Source organism: Leuciscus leuciscus (genome assembly GCF_965113295.1).
Source record: "Leuciscus leuciscus genome assembly, chromosome: 16".
NCBI classification, from domain to species: Eukaryota; Metazoa; Chordata; class Actinopteri; order Cypriniformes; family Leuciscidae; genus Leuciscus; species Leuciscus leuciscus.
The window spans coordinates 24,031,944-24,052,769 of NC_138740.1; the positions used below are offsets into that span (position 1 = coordinate 24,031,944).

General features: G+C 39.6%; 1 protein-coding gene across 2 annotated transcripts in view; it reads left to right on the forward strand.

The window, feature by feature from the left end:
• Positions 1-20,826, forward strand: part of nectin3b (nectin cell adhesion molecule 3b) — a 57,432-nt gene that overhangs the window by 26,061 nt on the left and 10,545 nt on the right. Inside the window, exons 2-6 of one of the 2 annotated variants that reach the window (XM_082142099.1) lie at positions 1,468-1,818; positions 4,752-5,051; positions 6,782-6,899; positions 8,522-8,673; positions 11,723-14,423. In XM_082142099.1, the coding sequence (XP_081998225.1) occupies positions 1,468-1,818; positions 4,752-5,051; positions 6,782-6,899; positions 8,522-8,673; positions 11,723-12,435 (1,634 nt within the window). In that variant the 3' untranslated portion in view covers positions 12,436-14,423. Of the gene's footprint in view, positions 1-1,467; positions 1,819-4,751; positions 5,052-6,781; positions 6,900-8,521; positions 8,674-11,722; positions 14,424-20,826 lie in introns of those variants that run through there. The other variant, XM_082142100.1, reaches the window with a different exon arrangement.

A 20,826-nucleotide genomic window follows, 5' to 3' on the forward strand; every position in this document is an offset into this window, starting at 1 on the left:
TGGTCTCGTCTCGCAGTCTTATCCGCACACTCTCCTTTTGCACTCATTTCACACACTCTTTCAAACATAATTAAGCTTTTGTTCAGCAAATGGAAAAAGGAAAAAATGATGACGGGCTGAGTGATGGAAGGTAGGCAAACGGAAAGGAATAGAAGGAGGTAGGGAGGAGAACACTCAGAGTTTTTGTGGTGAATGCCCATGTTCCTGTTTTAAAGCCCTATGGTCCCAATGGCTGCGCAGACCGGTGCTTTTGCCGGTCAGCCATTGTTCTGCGCACCATCAAATCAGTCTGACTTTAGTTCTTTTTCTCCAGTCTGCTCTGGCTCCATTGTTCAACTTGAGATTAGAGTTAAAAAAAATAAAACAGTGAAATGAAAATTAAATGAAACAAATTCATGGGTAAAAAATATATTGTATTGTGGTTGAAAATGAAAATCGAGTTGACGTCAGAAACCAACATCAGTCGGGTCCGTCCGACGTCGGATGTTGACGTCACCCGATGTCGGGTTCTTGCGTCAAACCGACTTTCATTTCCAACCAAAATGCAACCCCTGCAACCAAAATCATCCACTGACTGACGTTACTACTTTCTACTCATTGACTTTAACAGAAATGTAGTGGAGTAAAAAGTATGATATTTGTCTTTCAAATTTAGTGAATTTAAAGTAAAAAGTGTCCAGAAAAAAAACCCTCAAGTACAGATATTTAAAATGTATACTTAAGGACAGTACTCAAGTAAATGTACTTTGTTGCTGTCCTACATCATTTTATTTTATATTTTTCTACATTATCTAGTAGTATAGTTAAATACAATTAATATTAATTTATAATATATAGTCATTTGCATTGCTGAAAAAAGAAAGAAAAAAACATTTGGCCAGTTTAATAAATAGTTTTTTGTGTTTTCTTTCTTATATTTAATTTAAATTCTTATTTTGTTTAATTTATTTTTATTTTTCAGCCTGGCTTTAGTTTTAATCTCTCTCTCTCTCTCTCTCTCTCTCTCTTCTCTCTCTCTCTCTCTCTCTCTCTCTCTCTCTCTCTCTCTCTCTCTCTCTCTCTCTCTCTCTCTCTCTCTCTCTCTCTCTCTGATTCCATTGTGCCTGACCCATTTTTTTTTCTCTCTTTTTTTTTAAATCAGGGTTTTTGCAGCAAGTCAAATGTTAGGGATAATTTTAGCCTCCCTCCAGCACAATAAAACTTATTTCATTTGCTCCTTCTACAGCACAGCAAATTACACCAGCTAACCGGTGTAGTATCCATCTCCTTGTCAGACGTCTAAGCAAAAGGGAACTTTTCTCATTTGGAATTAGGAGATGTGCTAAGAGACCTTGGCATCTGATTGATTGGAGCTTGAACAGGATAAAAACGGATTTGTCAGTTGAGATGGTGGACAAGTGCTCAAGAGTTCTTTTCTGCAGCTGCTCAATTGTCCTGACTAACGATGTCTTCTTTTCTGTCCTCTAGGGGTGGTGTATGGCAGTCAGGTGGTTGTCCCCCCTAAGGTGAATGCTGTGTTGGGAAAGAACGTCACCCTCAGCTGCAGGGTGCAGGTGGACACAAACCTCAGCCTGACACAGAGCTCCTGGGAGAGGAAGCTGCCCACTGGATGGGTGACTATGGCCGTGTACAACCCCATGTTTGGCATCTCCATCCCTCCTGAATATGAGCGACGCCTGTCCTTCCGCTCGCCCTCTATGCATGACGCCACTATCGTGCTGGAAGACGTGGGTTTCGCTGACATCGGCTTGTACACCTGCAAGGTTGCCACCTTTCCGCTGGGTAACACACAGGCCTCCACCACTGTCAGCGTGCTAGGTAACTTGAGACGGTGTGTCTGTATGCGTGTGTTTTTGCAGTCTGATTAAGTTAGATTATGCACTCATAGCGTGGTGCTTGTGTATTAATGCTAAAATGCGTGACAAACCTTTTGCATGTGCGCGGTCGACAAACAAAGAAAGGCGTGCGTGTGGATGCGCATCGCAGCTGCTGATTTGTGTAAGTGGGCAAGTATGCGGCGTGTGTGCGAAAGGGTGGAAAAACATTAAGAGCAACTCCAGGGCAGGAATGAAAGCAGTGTTTTGGGAGACCGTCCAGCTCTTTCAGAGAACATGGTGATGTTTAAACTCTCTTCCTCCACCAAACCCCCAGAGCCATCTGATCTGCTAAACACAGATACAACTGAACGAAGCTGTGTGCTTTTGTTATCTGGGTGTACAAAAGAGACAACAAGGAAGCTTACAAGCACAGTGCTTTATGTTAGGTATATCAATTATGTATTGCACTATGGAGGCATGAGGAGAGTCACCGTTTCCTCTGATAGCTGAAGATGAAGGTTACACAGTGAACTTCAAAAATAGACTTCAGCAGCAATGAAATGAAAATAATATACTTTATTTTCAAATGAAATCCATTGAGATAAAAAATAACCCTGAATGTATTGTTTTAGAATGATGACATTTTCTAAATGCTGTTTATTGAACTTTCTATTCATCCAAGCATCACCATTACCACAAAAATGTTAAGCAGCAAAAACTGTTTTCAACATTGATAATCATAATAATAATAATCATAATAATAAATGTTTATTGAGAAGCAAATCAGCATATAAGAATGATTTCTGAAGGATCATGTGACGCTGAAGACTGGAGTAATGATGCTGAAAATTCAGCTTTGTCATCACAGGAACACTGGAATTACGTTTTAAAATTATATTAAAATAGAAAACTGTTATTTTAAATAACAATCTAGTTTTGATTTATGCCACTCACATCCAGTGTAGACGTCTTGTTAGAGTAATAAATGGCAAGCAGACAGACAAGTTGAGTGAAGGTTCATAAAGCACAAGCAAAAGATAAATTGAAAAAGATGATGTCATAGATAAAATGAGCTGTGCAATTGGAGGAAAATCGGAACGTAAATGAGAGCAGAGACGAACAGGGACTGAGTGCTTTAATGAAAGGAGAGATTGGGGGGGGGATGCAGGAGTATGGAAAGTGGTGGTGAAGTGAGAGAGCAGGATTGAGGGAGGAAGAGAACACGCGCCGGAGCTATAATTAGATCAGGAGGAATGTTTTGTGTGTGTGTGTGTGCAGAGACAGGAGTGTATGAGTGTGGGAAAGATGCCTGCTGCTTTTGGGATTCACTGCACTTTAGGGTCAAGGATGTCATTGCAAAGTCCTGTTGAATTTGTTGTTTAAAGTGACACGAGATTTGCCGCACATACGAACATAGGCACTTATGACGTGTCACTCACCACACACACAGTGGACCGCTGAAGGTACGACGACCACAGCTGCTACTGTCGTCTCTGAAGGTCAGCTGCCAATGTTAATACTTCACAAGATGGGAAGAGAAAAACTCATGGCAGAGAAAGAGACAGGGAGAAACAAAGGCTAGTCAATGAGTATTGATGCATTCGGTACCTGTCCATTGACTTCTGCAAATTAATATTTATTATAAAATAGGGCAGAGTATAGCCAACTACCTCATAATATGATGCACATTTTGATGCTAAATGATGGTGTAAGTCCAAACTAACTAGCTGTTTTTCATTACATAAGACATCATGATAAAATACATCATCATAAAGTGTCCAAATGCCTTTGATTTTAATTTTGAATATATATATTTTTTTTTTTGCCATTATCACTGTAGGAAATGATATGCATATCTGTATATTTTGAGAGAAATTATCATGATGCACTACTGTTGAAAGTTGTTGGGGTTTTTTTTTTGAGAAATGTAATACTTTTATTCAGCAATGATACCATAAATTGATCAAAAGTGACAGTAAAGATAAATGCTGTTCTTCTGAACTTTCTGTCTTCTCTGAAAAACATGTATCACTGTTTCCACACAAAAACAAACAATTAAGCAACACAATGATTCTAACATCAATGATAATAACAAAATCAATTCAGCTTTGTCATCACAGGAATAAATTACATTTTAAGATATATTAAAATAGAAAACGGTTATTTTAATATTATTTCACAGTATTACTGTAGTTTTGATCAAATAAATGCATCTTTGGTGAGCATAAGAAACGTACAAAAGAATCTTACCGACACCAAACTTTTAAATGGTATTGTATATCAATATATGAATTGTATTATCACAGCCCTTCTTGACTTAGTGGGCCTCCCTTGTCACAGAGCCCAAGAAAACGTTCCCATTCATCTCCCACCTTTGATGACACTGAGCGGAGGAACGGAAGGGGACAGCGCCCCACACGTAATGTTTCTGTCAGCCGCTGTCAGTCTCCGCAAAGCTCAGTTTTCCAGCCCTGAACACTGCTGGATTCATAACGGCTCTCGCACACACCCAAGCCCCGCCCCTTCTGCCATGTAAACTGGATAAGCCATTAAAACAAATAATTTCATCTTCTCTGGAAAAGCACTTAGTGCTCTCTGATGAGAAACCGAGGCCGCTCTCAGCCGGTAGTTACCATAGAGGATTTTTTATTTATTTTTTGTCTGATAAGTCTTTTATTTCTTCTCAAAGAAAATCTAATTATTCTTAGTCATGCTTATCAGTTTATGAATTTATTGGCTGTGGTACCAGAGCGATTCTTGATGCTGAGCTTTTATTTAGCTTTGTACTCTCATCTGAATGGATTTCCTTTACCTGGGTTCATTATCTTGATACATCTTTCGAGTAATCGTGTGAGCATGTCTCCTCACATTAAAGTGCAGAATTAAACGCAAGCAGTGTGGTCCATTTAACTCGTATGTCTCTGTCTGTCTTAGTGGAGCCGAAGGTGTATGTCTCGGCTGGATCGTCCGCTCTGATCGACGGTGGCAATGAAACCACGGTGGCCACATGCATCGCTGAGAGGGCTCGACCCCCTGCCGAGGTCTCCTGGGAGACTAATCTGTACGGCACGTCTGAGGCCCACATGCAGGACGATGCCAACGGCACCACTACGACCCAGGTGCACTACACCTGGCAGCCCTCCCGTAACTCCCAAGGACAAACGCTAACATGTTTGGTGAAACATCCCGCTCTGCAGAGCGAGTTCAGGATACCCTATATTGTCAATGTACAGTGTGAGTATCAGATTTTTTGATTTTTTTAAAGGTTTGAATTGAGCAAATTTACCAGACAGAAGTAATCCTTACTTGCAGCTTTGTTTTATTTTAAATGAATGGAATAGAATAATCAGTTTTGGATTATTGAGCATTATTGTGTGTTATTTTCAAAGAACCTCATGGAAAATGTTTTTTCTTATTTAAGTTTGTTCATTTTAATGTTTAGATTTATTTTATTATACACTCTTTCAGATTTTTCCTGTAGTTTTTAACTGAAATTTAAAAATGCAAGAAGTGCAGTTTAAAGTTTAATATTTTTCAATTTTCAGTGTGAAAGCATTGCCTGAGAATGATTGTCTGTTATAAGGAAAGTGGTCTTTATAACTTAATACTCTATATCCAAATTAAACTGGCTTGTTCTCAATCATATTGAGCTGAAAGATTGTGAATCAGAGTGAGATCATATCTGGAATTCTGTATGGACTCTCAGCATTAGAGCATATCTTTTTTCATTTGCTCACAAAAAGCTTGTGAATCCATGTGGCCTTGATAAAGTTATCACCCAGTTGGCCGCTAAACTTATTTACTCACCAAATTTAAATGTTACACTCATTTGGTACTCGCTCCTGTGTGCACGCAAGCCTGTTTTTGTTTGCTTGACGTTGAACAAACCCAAAGTAGCTTCTTCATGAAGATTTCGCAGTAACTTGTTTTTTTTTTTATTCTGTACCAAGTCAAAGCAGTCAGATTTATGTCCAGAGCCTACATCTGTTTTACAAATCACCCCAGTGCGGTAACTATCCACATGACATGATGTCTTGATGCTGTCTTGTGCATGGAGCTAAAAGCTCTTTCACTAGGACACAGTCCTTAAGGTTTCATGGACTTCTAGTGAATAAGGGTATTGATATTCAGACGAAAGATTTGTCAGCGTCATTTAACGATTTCTACACACAGACTTCTAAGCACCATTGAGCAGTGAGGTAGGCGTGTAAGTGTGTGTCTGCAGTGGTGGCGAGTGCGTGAGCGCAGATGTCTCTTAAATGAAATATAGATGTAGTGGTGAGAGGCAGGTACAGGAAGCAGCCGATGTAGGGAGTATGGGAAGGGAGAGGTCACATCAGTCATGGGACATGGCTATAGTCACGAAAGCTTCTTTCATTCATTTTCCATCAGTCTTTTTCATCTCATTTGGTGTGCAAGACATCTTAATTCAGCACGCTCACTTAAAGAACTTTAAAGAGCTTTTCTAAAGGCACAAATCAATACAGTGTCTATAGTCTTTGTAAGTGGTTCTTTTCTGGTCAGACACAGAGTCCTAATGGTGAATTGTTTCTTTATGATCAATTAGCATTAATAATGTTGTTGTGTCATAAATTGCTACTTTATTTCTATCTATCTGCCTATCTGTCTGTCCTTCCGTCCGTCATAAATTTGTTACATTTTAATCCAATCAAATGCTCTCTAGCATGAGAATGCCCTGCCCCTTAATACATAACACCCACTGTAGCAGGTAGCAAATCATGATTTATGGCTGTGATGTAACTAAAACCTATCGGGTATTTAAAAAACAGGAACCTTTGATATGTCCTGCCAAATCTTCCTGTTTCAATAGGAGATGCGTCAACACCGGACCAGAAAACTGCACTCGTTATGTCATTTCATAGGGTCTTTAACAAGGCACAGCCTTACCTTACCTTTCTTACACTACTCTGAATGATCCCTTTGTGCATTGTGTGTGTGTGCAGTTGCTCCAGACATCCTGGTGCTGGGCTATGACGGCGACTGGTATGTGGGCAGGGAGAATGTGCAACTAAAGTGTCGAGCCAAGGCCAACCCGCCTGCCCAGCACTTCAGATGGATCAGGTGTGTAACCACTACACTCACAATAGCCACAGCGCACCATGTCTGGAATGGGTTCAAGAGTGTTAATGCCGGTTTCCTGAACTCCTCTCAATCAGCAGATGATCTCTATGATTCACAACACCAATAGTGGTTTTCGAACTGTCAGGTTTCAATGCAAATGGACCAGTTTCATGAGTGAATGCCCAAACATTGTACACATTCAAAGCAAATCAGTTCTCTGCCTCTAATATGTTCTTCAGTATTTGCTCATTCGAAAGATTGAAAGTCGATCGTGTGCTTAAACATTTATTAATTGTGATTGAATCTGCCTCAAGCAGTCATATGTTAAAATTTTGGACACACCAACTCATTCTTTGTACAAAATAGCCGTAATGAATTAATTTAAAGGGGACCTATTATGCCCCCTTTTTACAAGATGTAATATAAGGTTTAGATGACACCAGAATGTGTTTTATGAAGTTTCAGCTCAAAATACCCCACAGATCATTTATTATCCAATGTTGCAAATGCCCATTTTTGAGTGGAAGCCAAAACATGCTGTTTTCATGCATGTATCTTTAAATGCAAATGAGCTGCTTCTCCCCACCCAATTATCCCGAATAGCACTGTGCCTTTACAGCTCGTGCCTCGGATACTCTGCCAAAAGCTAACAAAACATCTTTTTGGTTTTGATTATTTTCTATCGTGGTCACGCTCATGTGACATTGTAGTTTTTTGCCATCTTGAAAGTGTATTATTGCCATTTTGTTTTAAAGCCTTATCAGTTTAAACTTCTGATATATGGTTTTCTGAGCGCACTCATCCGATGCACATGCACAGAAAACTGACTGGTGCGTGAGTTTTAAACTAAGATCTTTCCTGTCTTTGCTCTTAAACTGTCAAACACACACAAGGTTATGTCAAAAACACACAGTTCACATACACACAGTCAGTTATGTCCGTGAGCGTAAACAGCGGGGAAAGAAATAGCATGTGTATATTAGATCTGTGTATTAAAGTAACCACAGCATAATATGCAATATCTACTGCTGTATGCTGTAAATATGAATCAAACAACAGAAGAAAAACAGAAAATCACTCATTGCTCTTGATTATAACTTTAGTAGCTTTAATAAGAATAAATGTCTTACTCAAATCTGAAAGTGTCTTGAAATGAGCATTTATGGGGAAATAAACGGAGTGGATGGATTTTTACAACAAAAGGGTGGTGTACACACACTGCGGACATACATTTATGTTCAAAAACAACATAAAAGTGAAATTTGCGTAATTGGTCCCCTTTAAAACTATGAAATGACATATGGTAGTTATGAACAAACAAAAATATGTTTAACAAGTCAAATCATTGTCATCTTTTATTTGGCGACTTCCTCAACTATGCATCTTGAAGGAGTTCCCATGTATACTGGGCACTTGTTGGCTGTTTCCTTATCTGGTCCAACTCATCCATTTCACACAAAAAAAGCTTACTTTTTTTTTTTTTTTTTTGCAGTTAACCATAGACAAGTCCAACTTTTGATTGACTCTGTAAATTACTACTGCTACTGACATTTTCCACAGTGCCTGGGCAGATGAAAGATCTTGCTATTTGGAAGCAATTTGACATGTTTTGTATGTTGTAGGTTGGATGGAGAAATGCCAGATGGAGCAGAGGTGCTGAATAACTCTTTGGTTTTTATGAGGCCCCTGCAGAAGAACGACTCTGGCGTTTACAGGTGTGAGGTGGCAAACGATATTGGACTGCGCAGTCGAGACATTAGAATACGCATTCAGGGTGAGTGAGAGACTTGAAACTTGCCATACCCATCTTATCAATATGTTTCCCATGTGAAGCTGGAGAAACAATAATAAGCAAACAACACAACTTAACCAGTCAAATTTGTTGAAATGTTGGCTTAAATCCCCCCCAAAATTTACTTCTCGCATTAATTCTTTCATTTATTTATTTCAAGCAAGATGTTTCTTAATGTTTTCTTCTCAAGAACCCACCTATCTCACATCACTCAGAGTTACATGGATCCTGATCCATTTTTTTTAGGCATAGAAGCTCCAAATCATGTTCTTTTGCATGAGGCCTTTGCTTGAAGGTCATTGGCCCTCCATTAAGTTCAGCTTTAGCTCTTTTAAAAAAGTTTGATTTGGTTTTTATTGTGTTTCATGAGTCTTTGTCTAATTGACCTCTGAGACAGGTATCCGCTGTCAAACTCCATGGTGTTTATCTCCTATCATTTTTTGTGTAAACATTAAACTTGAAAATTGAAAACTGTTTAATTAGTTTCTGTGATAGAGACACACATTACCACCCCCCACCCCCTTCTCCCTCCCTCCTTCCCTCCCTCCTTCCCTCCCTCCCTCGTGCACACTTATATCTCTGAGACTGTCACGCAGTTATACAAGGGGAGAATAGAGCGGAAGCAAACTTGACTGAGAGATGTCCTAGATTCATGAAACATTCACCAGCTCTTTTCAACCGCCATTAATTATGTATTTTCTTTTCTTTTTTTAAACTTTTTTTTTAATGCTTGAGAAAGATTCAGCATATGCATGCATGAAGCTATGTGTTTCTGTTGTTTGCGTGTGTTTGCGTTTTATGTCTAAGTTGTCTGCCTATATCTTTTTTTAAGAGTCCCTTTGCGTACATTTTTTGAGTCGTGATGTTTCTACTAGAATGCCTACTGCTACTGTTTGCTTATTGACTGAGTGACTGTGGGTGTCTGCTGTTAGTCACTGATCTTTATGCATGAGTATGGGTGGGCAGAACCTGTCCTGCATGTTAAACACCCTGCCACTACCTGAGTGGTCACCAGTCACCCCCCAGATACACACCCACACACTGCCTCCAGACGAACCAATCACATTTAGGTTTGAATGATATGTACAATGTTCGGACAGGCATGGGTTAACACATACTGTACATAATTTGTGATAAATTGGATTTTATGGAGGCGCAGAGAAGAGAAGCATGAAAGGGGGAGGGATTTCTGACCTTTCCGTGACTTGACCTCTCTTTATGTCCTGTTCTCTTCCTTTCTGGACATTGGCGTGCTGAGGCGAGAAGCTCTAGTGTTTATTGATTGGAACAAATTATTCTTTAACTCGCTGGGCGAAATTGAATAAATTAAAATAAATTGACATTATCATGTCCTTGTGGTTTAAGGGGATAGTTCACACAAAAATTAAAATTCTGTCAATATTTACTCATCGTCATGTTGTTGCAAACTTGTATGACTTTATTTCTTCTGTGGATCAAAGATATTTTGAAGAATGTTCATGCCGATTATTTTAATTTTTTTCATACAAATGTGGTTCATGGTGTTAATCTCCAAAAATGCACTATAATCGTAGTCTTGTAGTTTTCTAAAGTATTCTGGAGTCGTACACTAGCTTTATGTGAGGAACTGTCCAAAATGTAAATCATTATCAATTTATATATATAAATATAAACCATTCAGATTATTTAATTAATCATTCAGACCTTGTTCATTGAAAAGTCATGGAAAATAGCTGTGAATTTTCTACAGAAATTCTCTTTTTGTATTGCACTCAAAGAAATAACCACATACAGGCTTGATACGAGGGTGAGTAAATAATGACAAACAGGGTGGTTTGCACCAGGCCCCGCGGGCCCCGTACCATGCCTTGGGAACAACTTAGATTTTTGGGTGAACTATTCCTGTGGTTTAATAAATGCAACAAATGTTTGCGCTGGGAATACTGTGAAAGTGCAAAAATATTTCAGAACTTTTTGTATCAAAAATGTTTCCAAAAGAATGAATGGGACATTTCATTTTTTTCTGAACCATATAGCTGCTCTATACGTTCTCTCACCAGACCCACAGATGCATCCAAATTACATTTGACCTTGCGGGAACAATACAGTCCAGGAATGCTTTATGTATGCTACGTTTATTATTCATTCCAGTGAGGATGAGCAAATTATTCCCCACTTTAGCTGGAGCATTTGAACCACGTAACCCTGAAGAGCTTGCAGCCCTGACTCCTGCGACTTGCACGTCTGCACTCGATGCATTCACACACTTCACAGCCAGCCAAATAGTTCTCATTGCGCCGGGAACAGGACACTCCGTAGTGGGATAGTTTGATTTTCAGCTCCCAGCCTCAGTGAATGCTACTTGCATAGTACAGATGCATGCTCCAGAATGCGATGAAACGCAACACGCTGCTCCCTAACACAATCAAGCGATCAATGCATGGTAATGGCGTTAGCTCAATCTCCTATCCTTGCACCAGTCAAGTCATGTTAGCAGGGTATTCTCGATGTCTGTTCCCTCCCCTCCCCCAGTAGCTTGTACCCTTTCACTGACCCCTTCCTTCCATTTTGTTTTTTTTCTAATCACTCAGCTATGTGGTCATACATACTCCCTCTCTCAGCTAACACAAATGTTGCTCATTAGGTTTCATTGTTGCAGACGACTGTACTTCATTGTTAGCTGGAGATGTTAGTATGTAGCTCCTCATGAATCCCTTATCATGAAGATCTCAACTCTTCTTTCACTTTCATGTTTTTTTGTTTTTTTTCTAGTCTTTGCTCTGGACAACAGTTTTAGGTTTTGAAGCTGTCGGAAGGTTTGCAATCACTTCCTTTCAATAAAAGATCTGATCCAAAACCTGAAACTGTCACGTCCATGGCAACTGTTGGTCATTCTAGATGTTATGCTAGAAGATGTTACAATCTTGGAAGCAGATTCATATGACTGTTAATGATATGCGGATGTAGTTGGCATTGACATTATCTACTTTTCTTTGTCTGTCCATCCCTTCCTCCTGCCCCCTTCCCTCTTGCCTTTCCTTCCCTCCATTAGATCCTCCCTCAACCACCACCATGCCCTCCACCACCCCTGTGCGCCTCCTAACCGCCGACATCTCTGCCACCGCACCTGGCAATAAACAGCGAGCCCTCATCACCTCTCCAACCCTGGCGCCTCTGCCAGAGGGAAGCCTAGGCTCAATTGTGGGTGGGGCAGTGGGCGGAGCCCTCTTCCTGCTGTTGCTGCTCATTCTAGGTGGTGTTTATTACCAGCGTCAGCGGCGGACTTTCCGCGGCGACTACTACACAAAGCAGTATCACGGCCCCTCGGACATGCAGAAGGCTCCCCAGCCCCATGAGTTGCAGCAAGTCTACAGCAAAGGAAGCCCTGACACCAAGCTTAAATCCAACCAGGATAACGGCTCCATCTACCCGGATAAGGATCGAGAAGAGTGGGGTGATTTCGACCGGGAGCGATCACCCAATGGACGCAGTAGAGCTTTGAGGGAAGCAGGCGGTCAACTCAACCACCATAACCATCACAACCATGAGCACGTCTACCACAACAACCATCACCCCGGCCATCCGCAGACCTTAAGTCCAGCCCATCACATCCAGAGGAGCTCGCTGCAGCCAGAGCCCCGCAGGTACGCCGCTCCGCAAGTCATGAGCAACGGCTCCCCCTACATGTCAGAGGACTGCTACGACAATGACTACGTGTCGCACACCGATGGCTCAATGATCTCACGGAGGGAGTGGTATGTCTGAGAAGGATGAGCAGGAAGAGACTGCGTAAACACTTAAAATGCTTCAGACTGCAAAATGATACAAGGATGAACAGAGTTATGTACAGAAAATTTGTAGGAAATGCACCTTTTCTAGTAGTTTACACATACCAATTTGTTTTTGTTCATTAGCCTAATCATTAGTTAGCTCTTCATGGCTAGCTGGTTTAAAGGATGTTTTGGGACCAAGAGAGGGTATAATTATTGTCTTCATTTGTTAAGGTCAGACAAAAAGACATCTGCTTTATGTTTCACCAATAAACCAGTTCAGGGTTGATTTCAAGGGGTGATTTAAGTTGGGTTTTCTTGCCAAATCAATAGCCAGGCTCCTTTCCTTTGCACAGTAAGTTGTACTGTGTGATTTATTTAAAAGGAGGTCACTACAAAAAAAGAAAGGCGTTCAAACAAATTCAATTTGTATTCAGATAACCTGTCGATAAGTGTTTCAGATCAGCGCAGATGTAACCGATGAGTTTCGATGAATCATGTCAACTTTCAATGCTGTCACTCTGATGGAGGCAGAAATTAGCTCCTGTCAACAGCCTGGCGGTTTCCATGGCAACATTTATTTCCTCTCTACTGGCATTCAGAGTTGGAGTGCTTTAGGGAGGTGCTAGACAGGGAGGACCGTGCTGGATTTGATAAAGTCCAATGGGAGAAAGCCAGACAGTATGATTGCCGAAATGGGGTGCTGTTATTGTATCAATTCAGCTTCTATTTGCATACCACTGTGTCACTCTGTTAGCTCTGGATTTCTTTTGTTTGTGCCATCAGAAATGTTTGCCGCTGTGTGAGTCTGTCTGCAAAAGGAGATGGTCGGACAATGTCTTGAACATCGAAAACTACTGCCATTGTTCAACATGAAAGCTTGTCCCGTATTAATGTAGCTGTCTGGCTTGTCTTCGTCAGACCATCACTGCCAAGTGTTAACGTCCGACTGCATTCAGCGGCTTGCATTACGTCACAAATTAAGTCCTGTGCCTGTCTCTTGTGTTTCTGTGTCCGTGTGTCTGTCTGTAATATGCAAATCCAATCAGCTAGTGTTAACCGACAGTGTTTTGATGAATTTCCTCATTGTCTGTGCAATAGTGTTCAGATTTCTGGCCTCAGATCTCACACATTTACGCACATAATTTAACGCAGAAGACGATAGCCTAACACACGTGTTATTGGTCATTCTTTTTTAGTGTTGGCTGGATCTTAATAAGCTAGCAGATGCATATGGTTGGGTTTTGAGATATTGGAGATGATATTGTAGTGCCTTAAACTGAAGACGTGCCCTGTATGCATTATAATGTGCATGCAGAAGTTACGAACGAGTGAGTATCATTCTCAGAAGAAGTATGCGAGTAGTTTTTGAGGCATATAATGGTCAGGATGGGCCCTGAGAACATTATTTTGTACTGTCATTTGTTTTGTGTGCCATTTTCTATGATTTGCTTTTTGCAGATTTTCAGACAATAACTAATTGTTTTGCTCGCATTAAATGACATGTGACACTTGAGTTACAGTGCACATCAAAGAGTTAAGTAAAACAAAATATGTATGTGTACAGGTTTGGGCAATGCAAAGGTGAAGAATTCAATGTAAACAAGGTTGTTATGTATATATGCTGGCAGTTTGGAGAACCTTGTTTTGTTTGTTAGTTTGTTTGACTTTATCGTTCCTCTAGGTAGCCTGAGATTCAACGGTGGAACGCACTAGAAAACCCACCGTTACACAGATTGTGATGAGAGGATAACACGTACACTTCTCCAGAACATCTTTTTCACTTTTTTGTTTTGTTTTACAAAGATCTACTGTAAAAAAAAAAACGCTAAAAAAAATGCAAAAAAAACAAAAAAATAATGAAAAGAAAAATAGCAGAGAAGAAATGTATTTGCAATGTATAGATGATATACTGAGCATTGTTTTGTAAAAATAATTTTTTGGGATACATTTGTTTTGAAATAAAGCACCTTTTTTCTGTGACATGTTTCTTTGTTTTATAACTTGGCCTCAGATCTGTTTCGTGTTGGTTGGAGGGGTGAATGTTGAGGTCTTGGGTGTGACTGGTTGCTTCAGCTGCAGAAGTGTTCCCTGTGGGGGTCTCCTCTACTCTCCTGGAGGCCTCCAGGGATATATTCCTCACGCCCTCTTTTCCTTTGCTGTGGTTAACCTACTTCATCTCCGAATATCCCCTCGTGCTCTGAGCCTCATGCATATTTTGTGGGAAAGCCTGTGGCTAAAAGCTTCCTGTGGATGGGGGCTGAACTTCCTCTCAGACTTACCTAGGATAGCCTTAAAGTGGAGGGGATTATGGACTTGTTGATTCTTGTGTTTGCACTGCTGTTCTGTCGATCTGTGTGAGAGGAGATGGGGGAGCTGGTTGACGAAGGGAAGATCAAGCACAGCTGTGGGACTAAATGGTGTTTGAGTGGTTTTTGTTTCATAGTCGTTGGTGAGTCCATCATCCTGTCCAATCAGCTGGTGGTGGGACAAGCTAGTAATTAGTTGTCAGAAGTTCCACGATGAATCAATGTCCAAAGTCAGCTCATGAAATGTGCCTCTTTAATCCAAGACCATGAGATCAGGGCTAAAATTAGTATAGTAAAGCAGTGGTTCTCATACATTTTCATGTGTTAGACCACCTCAAAATCACCCCAAATCTGGGGCAAATGGATTTGTAGTGTCAAAGTAATTACCTGTTGTTTTAGGTGTGTACAAATAACCCTTAGTTTATAACTTTTATCTTGAAATAGCTGAAAGCTAATATCTAAATTTAAAAGATGGTGGAAATCAAAATACACAATTAAATATCCATTATATTCGGTGCAAAACGATATGGTACTTTCACTTGTGCAAAACTTTGACTGTTTTGTTCATTTTTAATTAATATAAATTGAATTTAGTAGACTGGGCCTTTTAGCTTGTAAATTTGAGTCGACTGTTTGCTACATTAATGATGATAATAATAAGTGTTCCTTGAACATCAAATCTGCAGAGAATGATTTCTGAAGGATCATCTGACCCTGAAAACTGGAGTAATGAGATGCCATCACAGGAATAAATTACATTTTAAAATATTCGGATAGACAACATTTATTTTAAATGGTAAATTTCACAATATTTCTGTTTTACTGACCCCAAACTTTTGAACAGTATAGTGTTCTTTGTTATAATCATTAGTTTGTTGATTAATTCAAAGTTGGTGCTTTTCCTCAAGTTAAAAAGTAATTCTAATCAGCCAATCAACTTGTGAATCACTATGCATCTTTCACAGGCCATCAGAACCGAAGCAATAAAGCCTTTCTTCTGAACAATGCCATAAATTGTTTATGTCAGTGATGGGAAATGACGCAAACATGCTCTTTATACCTTTAGAGAATACAGAATAGAGACACTTTCATTCCCTCATGTTTTTTAAGTCCTTACTGTATAATTCCTTGGAAAGTGAGGTAGCCCACTGAAAATAACAATGTCATTCATGCAGTCACCTTATCACGGGTGAGGAGGTCACTTTCTCTCACTGCACTGTTTGAATAGATTCTCTAAGGAGCAGTATTACCCCCCTCCCTGATCCATGAGTGCTTCTGATTGGTTAAATTAGACCGGTAGAATGGTTTTGTTTGCCACAGCTCCCTTCCAGGCCATTGACACCGTCCCCATGGCAACAGACTCTTCCCGGGCTCATGACGGAGAGCTTGTTCTCTTGAGGGATACCTGTGCCTCCCGTCTCGCTCTCCATCACAGAGGAAAAAATAGAGAGTGGATAAAAGAGGGCAATTCTCCAGGAAAAAAATAGGGAGAGCTTTTGAGAAAAGGGGGAGCTTGAGACAGGAAGAAGGGAGGAGCCAAAGATGGACTAAGGTTAAAAAGGAGAACTGGGGGATGACAACAAAAATGCACGTGTGAAGTATATCAATTATAAAGATAAATTCCTTCTATAAAGTCATTTCCTTCCTTTTTCTTTCTAGAGAGAATATTTCCATTGGAAAATTTGTCATTTGTGACTCCTCCCTCTCAGATATCCATCTTTTATGACATATTTTTCCACTAATACATCACAGTGGTCATGAAGTCATTCCCTCAGTGGTAGGCTGTTATTAAATGTTCAGTGCTCCATTTTTAGAGAGTCTCACATATATCAGAACTTGAACCTTGGAAAGTGTGACTGCACTTTATTATTTCACGGTCACAGATATACTAGGGTGTACAAATATGAAAACCGAATATAGTGATATTAATTTGCCTCCAGTTGGTTCTCAAGGAGTCCCGTTGACCCAAAAGACAAATAAAATGCTAAGGGGGAAATGCTGATAGATACGAGATACTCTTCAAGTCTTATTTCTGCAGTGAGCACTTCAGATAGCATTTAAGGTCTTTGTCAAACACTTAATGATTTGAGAGACCACCCAGAATCAGCTTCTCTCCTCTACAGTCGAGCACAGTAAAGTACCTTCATAAAAATCTGGCAGTTTAAACAATAGCAGCCACAACAGGAGATGACCTCTGACACTTGACCTATCTTCATTCGCCAGAACAACCCTCTCGACAATACTTAAGCGGTGGGCTTTCTCTTGTCTAGTGGCCTCTTTTAGGAGAGACTAGTTATATTGAACAGTCATTGAGCCCTTTTGGTGAGCTGCATCATAAACATTTGCCCTTTTCAAGGACGTTTCTCTGTTTCTTTCCATTGCCCCACAGACAGTAATTCACAGTAATTAAGACTCATGGGTCGCAAACACACAACAGAAACCTTTCCGGTCCAACACAGACAAACTCCCAACCTGCACTCCAATATGGCTATCAGGTGTCAGCCAGCAGGGAGGGCCAGCATTCCCCATGTAACATTTACCAGAATGCATTGTGGTGCTTCTTCCCAACCCAGCTCCGGTTATCAAATACCCATCGAGAGTGTTGAATGAGTTACGGGCTGTCCGTGTCCAATACGACAATCTGAGACCTATAACAGTCAGTCTAAGAGAAACACCTGATCCCTTTAATCAGGTTTAAAGATGCCTGCCACCCCTGAACCGGCTCTAAGCGAGTGTGAACTCATTTAATCCTCTGGGATCACCTCTGCTCTGAGCTGTGAATCTCTCCGTCAGTCTCCAGAAACATTAAATCTGCTTGGTAAACATCTTTTAGGAGGAATGAAAGCACCTTCAAAGGATACGGTTCAAGTCTGGGCTCACCTGTGTAAGGTCTTAAGTCCAGCGGGGTTAAAATGAGCCGCCCAAAAAGGCACCTGAATTATGGAGAGGGCACTTTAGCAGGACAAAACTATTGAAGAGGGACCAACAGATTGCATAAGATGTTTGTTGAGGGTCGTAGAGAGAAATTGATAAAGGAAAAAAAGCTCAAAGGGGATTGTTCAGTTGTATTGACACAGACAAACACAAAAAAAATAGGGCTGCCCCCGACTACATTTTTTCTAGTCGACTAGTAGTCTTTCATTTAAGCCATTAGTTGACTAATCGCACGTTTATACTAATTTAATTACTTATAATATATAATATATATATACACCCCTAGCAACCACTCTTAGCAACTTAAACACATGTTTGATCTCATTGATATTGTTCATTGAAGCTAAGGTACCGCCCCAATTACAGCTTTTGTACCTTTTTTTTTCGGCAAATATTATAAATATGTATATTCGGCAGTACACTTTAACCATAATTCAAAGATAATAGATGTATGAAATTGCATAAAAAAAAAAAAAACACTCCTAATCTGACTCATTGTATTTAATATAAATTTAAACTATAACACATTTTCATTTAATTTCAGTTAACATGCAGTTAAGTGCAAAAACATGTTCAGTGTGCACTTAGGTTATTCTTTTTAAAGTATATTAGATCTGTAATAATCACTCTTTTTAAAAGTATTCTAAAGTGTACTTTTTTCACGAGGGAAATCCTACAATTTCAATCTTTGTATGAATTTGGAGTGAATAAACCAAATTGTCTGTTGCTTTATTACTTGTAATATGTGAGGTGAATGTTGTGCAGCAAACAGACAGCTTTAACCCTTGCTGAATTGAACTGAAAAGGGGTCTTGTGACTCACTGTGGGGGGCCCATCTGTGGTATTACATGCCAGACGGTAGAATGATCGCCTCTCTCCTGCCCCCTCAGAGCCCTGACACCATCCCTGACCATTGTTCCTGTACACTGAACCACATATAATCCCAAATGAAGGTAAACCTTCAGAAAACATCTAGCTTATAGAGAGATAAATATAGACATGCTGGACTGGATGCTAAGCTATGTGCTAATTAGTAATAGAAGAGTGTGGAAGGTAGGGGGAATACAAAAGAAATGCGATTAATGTTAGGAACATTCTCGCTTATCAACAGAGTTCCTCTCTTATCCTTAATCCTCAATCTTTTGCATATTGTACAAAAAAAATTAATGATTGGCCATTGCCATTTCTTGTTATTATCATTAGGATGCTAAATGACTGGATTTCGCCCATGAAATTTAACAGAGCAATGGTAAATATCACACCTTAACATGCAGGCTAATTCTTTGTAATTATGATGACTTCTGTTTGTTGTGTGTAATTTTTTTAAATGGTAAAATGGCTTCTACCCTAGTTCAATGTGTAAAGACAATAAATGATTTTGGGCCTACATTATCGACCAATTGCAGAAGGCGTTTTCAGGAAACCTGAAACTAAGTAATTTTTGATTATTTAGCCTACATTTATTCTAGATGGTCAGGGGTGTGGCAGTAAAAATCTACATGTTCTTCTTGCTCTTTTTCTGAGCAGTGCAGTTTTGTCTGAAACGCAAAGATCTTTTCGACAAACTGCCGTAATAAGAGTTTGATTTAACTTGAAGAATTTATAACAGAAATAAAATATGGTTCTCAAAGTCGTCGTCTTATTAGCGGTTGTAATAACCCTATTGTAATTGTTAGAATTTCCAAAGATCAGCATTCTCCCCTAAAAGTGATCGGGCAGACCAAACCATAAGTCACAGAGACTTGAAACTTTGAGGGATGGTTGTACCCACCCCATATACAACGTCCCAGAGGCTCGTCTCAATCGCCCTGATGGAGGCGCTACAGCAATCAAAAGTACGCAATGGCTCATAACTCCTAAACCATGTATCTCAAGTGTCTTATATCATTGGAATCATTGGCGCAAGGCGGACAGAACGAACGTCTAGGATAAAAAAAACTGTCAAAATTGTGTTGTTTTTTTTTTCCCGATCTGAACCAAACCAGTGCAGAAAGATTCCCTGGAGTCTGATTGTCAATAATTATCAAAAAAGAAATTTCGATTCACGTCCTTGAGGGAAAACGGCTATCCCTCTTGAACGGAGCGAGATCATTTCACCAAACTCTGTACACCTATGTATGGGCTCAGTCTGTGGTTGTGTGAAAAAGGGCATGGCGACTGGCAACTTTGTGGTGCTATAAAATAAAAAAATAAAAAAACACACACAAAAATGGCTATACCTATAGTACGCAACAGTCCGAATGACTTGAAAAATGGCATGTGGTGTGTTTGTCCAAGGTGCCGCGATTGTCTGTGAGGATATTTGCATATCTCGAAAAACATGGCCACCTTCGGCCAGTGAAGTTCGAGCAGCTGTCAGACAAGGTTAACAGAGTCTGATCGAAACTGTTTGATTCACAGCCCTAGAGGCCTGTGAGAAATTCAAAGAAATTGGCCACCGGGGAACGCCTTTGTATTTTTCGCGTGCGTAAAGGATTTTATAATTACACGATTTTTCGCACATGCCCATGACCATATGGCCATATTCGTACCATATTTTAGAACTCATTCTGAGCAACTTTGCCTCTAGGACCACCGCTGTCCATTGAATTGTTCATTAAATATTGGAAATATTATTTCAAAAACCTATGCAAACTTTTTGGCTCTACCTCAATAACTGTTAAACAGTTTTAAAACATATATTTCCTTAGTAAATTACCTGTTTTGGTTGTGAATGGTCTTTTCCATCTATGATTTAGGTGGTGCAGGCTTCATAAATAAAACATAATACCTTTTTATACATGTGCTGAAAGGCCTTAAATCGCTTGAACCCCGTTAATTGCTGTTTGCAGCTATATTTATTATTATTATCATTATTTTTACTATTATTTTAAGGAATATCATACAACGATGATGTATATTTCATCAATGTTTTATTTTATTTTCAGTATACAAGTTCGGTTGTGCTGCATGCACCTTATTTGATATAAAATAAAATGCAATGTATTGTTGTAAATGAATTGTTAGATTTTCATTTGAATACATTTTAAAATATTGAATAAATGGTTAAAGTTTTTTTCATTAATTTCATTAGACATCATTTTTGATGATTCATTTGTATTAAATTATAAAATACAAAATAGAAAACACAGAATTTGGGAACA